Raw genomic sequence first — 8541 nt, 5'->3', positions numbered from 1 at the left:
CCCTATATCCATGAGTTCTCTTTTCCAATAGTTAAGAAAGTATCATTTAGTTATTTCTTTTAATTAGTCATAGTTTAAAAACCCATCTAAATCATTGGTTGCACTTAGATTAAGTGATTACTTGCATTCTCGGTGCTTTGATATCTCTCAGAACTGGTTCGACAATCATTTATACTACAGCATTTGTCTTAGGAGCCTTGAAAACTCCTAACATCAACCATGCGAAGGTTCCACTCAGCTTTAATGGACGAAGAGTACATGTGGAAGAGCAGGAATGGTACCAACAGAGGGCCACAACAGGAGAGTCAAATCATGAAAGATCTCTCTTCTCAAAAATATGATAGTAAATTAAAAACACACGACCACATGTTATATTATTACAGAACATCAAAACCATTTAACTTTTTAATTGTCTAGAGTTTCAACTATATCATCCTACAAATCTGAAAGCTTGTCCTAGATTAACAATAGATTTACCGAGAAAAACAGAGCAAAACAAACCAAAACCTAGTAAAAAAAATTGATTGTCAATACAAAAACCAAGACAATCAGAATTCATAGGCAACACTAAGCAAGAGAAGTTTAATTAACTGCATAGAGAGAGATAATGAACGACCTTAGAAAACTCGTGAAGAGCATTCTCCCTGAGTTCGGGGTTGCAGATGTCGAGCACTAACTGCTCCGCCGCATAGAACATGTGTCGTCCCTATCTAGTTCAAGTTAGAGTGACCTCTTTTTATACAAAGGAGTCCAAAATAGGTAATGAAATTATGAAACATTCGATTTTTAAAGCGGTGGTCAGATTACCTTGGAATAAAGCAGCAGCATATCAACCCCCATAAACTGGCCTCTTTATTTTATTGACATTCCTAGACTCCAAAAACGGAGGAGTCGCATCTGTACCACCTACCTGCACCGGACTGCCTTCAAGTGAGACAATGGGATATGGGACAGTGTAACACATTTCTCGAAAGACCTAACCTCAAATTTTCTATAGCTCGGTCTCAGTCTCAACAATCACATCTTTCGTGTGTATAGGATCAGGAAGAGAAGAGATCTGAGCCACATAACAATGTGAACTTTGACCTCTCCGACTCCTCCACGTTTTCTATTAAAGTGAGAATTTTGAATTGTCAAGACACAAACCTTGCCACATCCAACACAGAATTTTGAGTTACCGTGATCTAGACATGATTCATCAGTCTCGTCTAGCGTTTTCTTAAATCAGAAACAGTGGCTTGCACCATAACCTAACAATCACCACGAAATCAATCTTCAATTAAAAGAAGACCAGGAAAGAGGAGAATAAAGAAGTAGTAGGATACCTCCTTGGTGGAGACACTCAAAGTAATCACTGAATTCAATCCAGAAATCATATCCCTCTTCCCGACTACTTATCGAAGGAGATTACAGAGAAAAAGAGAATGATACTCAGAAGAATAACTGATTTGAAGGGCAAATACATGATCCAAATAATATATGATGATTTCTAGATCTAGGGGAGAGGTCGCTTCCGTTTCTGAGAAGGGAGAAGAGTATATCTTATTGTAATAGATCGGAGAAGACAATAATTGCTTCTATTTTCAGATGAGATGAAGCTCAAAAGACAGAGTCGCGTAGGTTTAAGGAGATGATGACATGGCTACAGAAAGTTCTCTAATTGGCTGATTTTTTAATCTGACGTGGACACACTCTCTACTCCTCATATAACCCTTTTAATATAGTATAGATACATATAATTCACTGATATTTCTATACCAAAAATACAATTAATAATTTTTAGATGAATAAATAAATGATAATGGCAGAAAATATAATATTGGAAACAAACCAGTGACATTTCCAAAAAGTATATAGTATATCATGTATTTATTGTTTTGATTGTTAGAGAAAATAAAGATAAGACCAAAATATAATGAATAGTTAATGAATAGGTGCAACAACATTTCATAAGTAATTTTTTTAAGAATCTTTTTCTTTTAATAATATAGATAATGAACTCATCAATCAATCTACCTACCCATCAAAAAAAAGATTGTATAATTTACAGTTTCAAATGAACCATTATCAGATTTCATTTGCTTTAAAAGTTTAGTTAATTTATCAATAAAGGAAAGTAAGATCATTCTGACATGGCTGATTGGTAAGACCATTTTTCGCATTTGGACAAGTTCACCTGTCAAATGTTGAATACATGATCAGTTTAAAATAGATCAAAGACATTTTTCAAACAATTACGTTGAACATAACTTATCAATAGAATCAAGTAAGATAATCCTAAAACATGGCTGATTGGTAAGAACATTTTTGCATTTGGACAAGTTATGTCAAATCTTGAATGCGATCGGTTTAAGATAAGAACTACAATTTGTTTCAAATTTCAAACTCTTCAAACAATTACGTTTAACACAACTTATAAATAGTAGATAAAAGCGATGAGTACAGTCGATCTGCCGTTACTTTCCATAGACATCTCATTGTATAGTAGTTATATGCAGTGCCGTGCGAAGGTTTTTGAGGACCCAAGGCGAATTAAAAAAAAAATTATTTGATATCGTTTTTTGAAAAAAGTTCTATTTAAATTCAAATTATATAAAATATTTTTTTGAAAAAAACATATAAACATAACACTAAAAAGTTTTGATTTATTACCTAAACATTTTCTAAATTTTCTGCACTAGACTTTTATAAACTAAAAATAAAATAATGATCAAAAGTAGGAATTAGTAATATAAAAACAAAAATACAAATTTTGAATTAAAATGTTGGTCGCTGTTAAAAAGCTAAATCTTGGCGTTTAAATTAAATACAATAAACTATATATTCAAAATATTATAATTTGTTAATCAAATTCTATAAATATATAAAATAAATCTAACTCATAACATATACAAAAATGAAAAATATGGATCAAATATTTACAGTTAATTAGAAGTAGAATCTTTATAGTTTTACATAAAATATAGTAAAATTGATCATAAATTAGTTTTTTTTTTTTAAACATAAATCGAATTTAGAATCAAATAAAAATAAAAATCTAACTAAAAGAATACATTAACTATTATGTAATTCTTTTTTTTTTGTAATTAGGGGCCCTTAAAATTTTACAAAATTTGGGGGCCCTAGGCAAATGCCTTTTTCATTAAGCTGTAAGCACGGCTCTGGTTATATGTATATTTCTCTAATACATTCAATTATTAAAACAGTATATTATGGTGTAAGAACACCAACGTGTAAACATATTTCAGCATACAAAAGTCACATCGCCAAGCTAGCAAAAGATCGAACGGTGTTTGATTCTTCAAAACACCCGAGCAACCTAGATCCTAGACATCACATATTCAGTTTTTTACTTATTTTATTTACTTTGGAAACACAAATGTATAAATTTTTATATATTTTTTAAAATAAATGTATATTGCTTGCTTATTACAAAAATGTTAAAATTTTATAATCGTCAAAGAAGCCGATGATGACGGGTGTCTCAAGTTTAGGTCCACGAACCTCTTTTTATTCTTTAAAACTCTCTCTCTCTCTCACTTGGGTCAAACAAGTCGACAAAGCAAAACTCTCTCTCTCTCTCTCTCTCTAGATTAGAACAATGACGTCGTCGACTTGCGGGAGGGAGGTTCATTACAGAGGAGTAAGGAAGAGACCATGGGGTCGCTACGCGGCAGAGATTAGAGATCCTTGGAAGAAAACTAGGGTTTGGTTAGGCACTTTCGACACTCCCGAAGAAGCAGCTCTCGCTTACGATGGCGCCGCCCGTTTCCTCCGTGGCATCAAAGCTAAGACTAACTTCCCCTCTCCTCTCTCTCTTGACCTTAACCACATCCCTTCCGCTCCCTCCGTCCCCGCCGCAGATAACCAACACCAACAACTCTGGTTCTCGGCTCCTCCTCCGGTTTCTGACAATCACCACCACCATCACCATAGAGTCTTTCTCCGAACCGGAGTGCTCAACGACACGACCTCAGATTTCCTCTCTAGAGAAACACCGCTTCACATAGCCGCCTCGCCTGCCGCTGCCACGTCGTCTTCGCCTCGAGTAGTTGAGTTTCCGATGAGTACTGCCTCCGCAACGACGAGACGTGGCTTAGCCATTGATCTCAACGAGCTGCCGCCGCTTTGGCTGTAAAACACACTATGAAAATGGAGAACGGCGCCGTCTTGATGAACACTTTCGGTGGAACTATTATTGTTTTAACTTTAGTTTCTTTTTAGCTAAAAATCTTTTTAGAGTAATATGATCAGTTTTCTTTTCAGTGTCCTTTTCTCTTTTTAGTTATGTAAGAGACGGAGACTGATGGTTATGATCCATCATCCATGTTGCGGAAACAAAAAATAAACTTCTTAATTAACACTCAGTATTAATTGTTAAGTAGCCTTGTGTACATTGTTATAATTGTTTGATTAGAAAACTGGATCTAAACAAAGTTATTTTGATGTGGATTGTTGCGAGTCCAATGACAGTCGCTTATGTCAGTTTCGGGGTTTTTTTTAAATTGTATCGTGTCATGAAGTACGGACTGACTTGTGTACTAGCTCTCTTTACTCTGCTTTGCGTTCTGTTTGACTCACGCGCCTCTCTTACAACGACAAAAGACTGAGAAAGAGAGAAGCAGACAAAAGAGTAAAAACTGAGCAAGCGTGTGAATTTGGACAATTGGACTGCCATTAACACTTGTATTATCTTATCAGTTCGAGTATGTAAATAGTTTCCTATGTTTTTACAAAATAAATATATATTTTTATTAAAAATATATTTTCTAGAAAATAACTGCTACTTTTATCCTTATGTTCATTGTTTTTGAATATGATTTGTAAGCGAATTCGTATAGTTATACGAGATATGAATTTTTTTCTTTCTTTTTTTTTGACATTTTTTGTCAATTCGTCCTAGAACCACTAAATGTGTTAGACGAATGTAAAACTAAAATTTTACTGAGGTTTTTGTTGAAACCAAATTATGTTTAGATGAGCCATTTGTTATTGAATACCCATTAATTAAGTAAAGTGAAATTATGAATGATATAGAGTGTATTTATATATCAGTTCTCTTTAAACTATCTCCAACCTATTTTTATATCTTTTAAATTTTTTTATTACAGATATGGTTCTTGTTTTGATGTATATATTTATAATATTTTTCTATAAAACGGTGTTATTTATATTTTTATATTTAAAAATAAAAATAACATTTTTCTATAAAAAAATTATTATAGAAACATATATTGGAGTAAATCATCTCTACAATGAAATTTTTATTTTAAAATAAAATAAAATAAATATAGGGAAGAATTGGAGAGGCTCTTATAAAATAGCAAAATTTGTTTTGAAATTCAATGTTATACTTAATTCATGTAAGTACATGAGACCCTATATATTATTACATACTAGGTTTTTTTTTTGGTCAATTATAGTTACAATCACATACTTTTTTTCGGGCAACAATTACAATTACATACTATATGAATATATTTTAGGCCTAAGAAACCGGTTGTTCAATTTGAATTTGAACATGGTCTCAATGACGACCGCTGCATTTGATTCTGAATTAACGTAATTCCCCTTTTGGCTCTTGTGGAGACCCCACTCGCCGTCGCCTGACTTTGGGGTCTTTTTTTTTTGTTTTCTTTGACATTTACTTAGTTTATTATAGGCTAAACTAAACGTTTAGCGTGGTCCTTTGTGAGTCTCTTGTCGTTTTGACCTCTTACATATAATATGGAGTTCGTTGTTGTCTATCCGCTAGCTATCTCTAGTTTTTTCAATAAACCTAAGATTTATTTAGTTATTTGACAAAAAGTCTATTTAATAGTAACAATTTAGTTCTGTTTAAGTTACTCAAAAGTGTGGCGGCAGTGGCCGACCATAACTTTGAAGCATCGGTAATAGAATTAGCTATATCGTCACGTAAGCTAAATGAAAAAAATATGGACAGACATATTGTTGACATGATAGGAAATTTTGTTGGTTGGCGGAGAGGAGCAAATTCCAACAAACATTACTTTTTCATTTTGGATTAATTTCAAAATAAATTCCAACAAATTCTTCTCTTAATTTCAAAATAAATGTGGTTATATATTTGGGCCATGGGCTTTTAATCAAATGAGGTCCAAGTTCAGTTTGTGTTTATCTTCACTTTAGGTAGCAGTTTGGAATAATATCTCCTATGTTTTTTTTTGGTCAAACATATCTTCTTTGTTTTACTTATTTTTCTCGTTAGAAAAATAAATCCTTATCATAGTCTAACAGCTTAATGTTTTAGCATAATATATCACAAGAACCTTTTAAGCACACACACACGCACACACACACATATATAAATATGTTCAAAAAAATTTAGCAATCGAAAGTATTTTTCTAATACAAGATGTTTTATACACTTTTATATTATTTTATTAACTGATTTGATATTTTATCTAATACAAAGATAAACTTCTATTACATACAAAGATAACATGAATTGTAACAGCTTACTGTTTATGCGGTACTAATGCATAAACTAAAGACCATTTGTTTCTTCATTGTGATGTCTCATCTCAGCTGTGGGACATCGTTTTGACTCTTCTGGGCCAGCCGTTTCTCATGCTTTCTGATTGGCAAGCTCTCCTCTGCTGAAGGCTTTCTCAGACTTGCCAGGATTGTCTTCGATCCTAAAGAGACTCACGGTTCAGGTGGAGATATTTTATCATTTGGAAAGAAAAGAACAACATGCTGCGCAACAGCATCTCGGACACCACTCTTCCTATGTTTAGGAGGCTGGATAGAACTCTCCGTGACACTCTCCTTGCACGTTTATTCCCATAAACGGTGTCTCACTGGTTTCCGCTCATAGTTTCATCAGGATTTTATTTTATCTTTTCGGAATATATAACTTTATACTTCTCAAACGCTTGTAACTAAAGTCTTGTTCTTTCTTTTTTGGAATAGTATTTACATTTATACAAAAACGTTAACATGATAAGGCTTCTAGATCTTATGCTATTTGTGACACAATTCCATAACAACAAAAAACAAATAAACTACTAATTTACTATGCGCCTTTATTTGAGGCAGCAAAATTCTGTCTTTGACCAATAGTCCCATTGTATTTTCCTTTTGGCTTTTCTAACCTTTCCTCAAATAATTGTATACAGATAAAAGAGAAACGACTTATATTTGTTCTTTGCCGACAATTTTTATTTTTTTAATGTGTTCGTCAAAAAGATTGATGCCAAAACAGATTTACTAAGTTTTGCTGATCAGAAAATTAAACAAAAACGTTACAAGTAATCGATAAACAACGGCAGATGAGAACAAAACATTCTCAACACTAACATTATTTTTAGTTTCCTGCTGACCCAAAAATTGAAAAAAAAAAAAATTGGCACCAACTTAATAATAAACGAGACAAGCTTCATCTATAGTTACTCTCGATTCAGACCATTTATAACTCGTCTAAAGATTAGTCTTCAGGCTTTGGCGGGAGATTAAGATCCAAATCCAACAACACACGTGACCGTCTCTCCGGACTACGATCCATCACCACAGACGACGAGTCCGATTCACTCCTCGTCGACTCTTCATCGAACAAGATCATCCCAGGCTTGACCTGAACCTTCGGGAAAGGGAATTTCGAACCGACGGATCCGAGATTGAGATCCGGAATCGACGATGATTCGACGGTGCTGCTTTGCGTCGGGCTCTCGTTGTTGTCGACCATGTAGGTATAAGGGAAATTGGTTTTGGCTTTAGCGCCGCGGAAACGAAGAGCAGCTCTGTCGTAGGCACGAGCGGCTGCTTCTGGAGTGTCGAAGGTTCCGAGCCAGACACGTGTCTTCTTGTACGGATCTCTGATCTCGGCGGCGTAACGTCCCCATGGCCTCTTTCTCACTCCTCTATAACGGGTTTCTTTGATTCCGCCGTCGCCGCCGTTGGTGTTTACTACCGCCGTTTTAACTGTCGGCGCCATATAGAGAGAGAGAGAGGAGAGAATCAAGAGTTTGGTGTGTTTTTGTGGTGGTTTGAGAATAAAAAGAGAGAGAGAGAGAGATTTGTATTTATAGACAAAAAAAAAGGAACCGCGGTTTTGACTGAGGGGCGGCTGAGTGGTAGTATCGTAATTATGGATTGAGTTACGTGGCATCTTTGTTTTTGTCTCCACGACACGAACGGGGAAAGTGAGTGAAGAAGCATTTTTCTCTCTTCAAGACTTTTTTTTCTTGCCTTTTTTGTGGTTTTTTCTTTAATGATATTAACCAAACTATAAAGCGCAGATTTTTTTTTTTACAAAATCTAATTACAATATCAATAGATTATAACATTATTTATGAGTAATGTTTTAACTTTTTTTATTTTAGTGTCTTTTAAAACTATATAATTATATTATTTTATATTTATATTACATAAGAAAAGTATCTAAAATATTATATAATTTTGTTTTTAATTATTTTAGCCCGTTTCATTACAATTTTTAATAAAATATCTGTAATTTGCTTGATTAAATCTGTGATATATAGTTATTTGATAAACTTTTAATTATAAAACTTATTTGAT

General features: G+C 33.7%; 2 protein-coding genes across 2 annotated transcripts; one reads left to right on the top strand and one right to left on the bottom strand.

Annotated features, from left to right (window-relative positions):
- Nucleotides 1-3494: 3494 nt before the first annotated feature.
- LOC106356336 (ethylene-responsive transcription factor 12) lies at nt 3495-4381 on the top strand. Its single transcript, XM_013796101.3, has one exon. It carries the CDS (start codon nt 3602-3604, stop codon nt 4136-4138), a length of 537 nt encoding a protein of 178 aa, XP_013651555.1. The 5' UTR covers nt 3495-3601; the 3' UTR covers nt 4139-4381.
- Nucleotides 4382-7213: 2832 nt separating this feature from the next.
- On the bottom strand, nt 7214-8031 carry LOC106356337 (ethylene-responsive transcription factor 11). The gene has a single exon (XM_013796102.3). The coding sequence runs from the start codon at nt 7955-7957 to the stop codon at nt 7451-7453; it is 507 nt and encodes a 168-aa protein (XP_013651556.2). The 5' UTR covers nt 7958-8031; the 3' UTR covers nt 7214-7450.
- Nucleotides 8032-8541: the final 510 nt, after the last annotated feature.

This window comes from Brassica napus, chromosome A7, assembly GCF_020379485.1.
Source record: "Brassica napus cultivar Da-Ae chromosome A7, Da-Ae, whole genome shotgun sequence".
NCBI classification, from domain to species: Eukaryota; Viridiplantae; Streptophyta; class Magnoliopsida; order Brassicales; family Brassicaceae; genus Brassica; species Brassica napus.
This window is presented reverse-complemented; position numbering and strand designations above follow the sequence as displayed.

Coding starts and splice junctions, on each gene's coding strand:
- LOC106356336 (XM_013796101.3), top strand. CDS start 3,602: ATGACGTCGTCGACTTGCGGGAGGGAGGTTCATTACAGAGGAGTAAGG.
- LOC106356337 (XM_013796102.3), bottom strand. CDS start 7,957: ATGGCGCCGACAGTTAAAACGGCGGTAGTAAACACCAACGGCGGCGAC.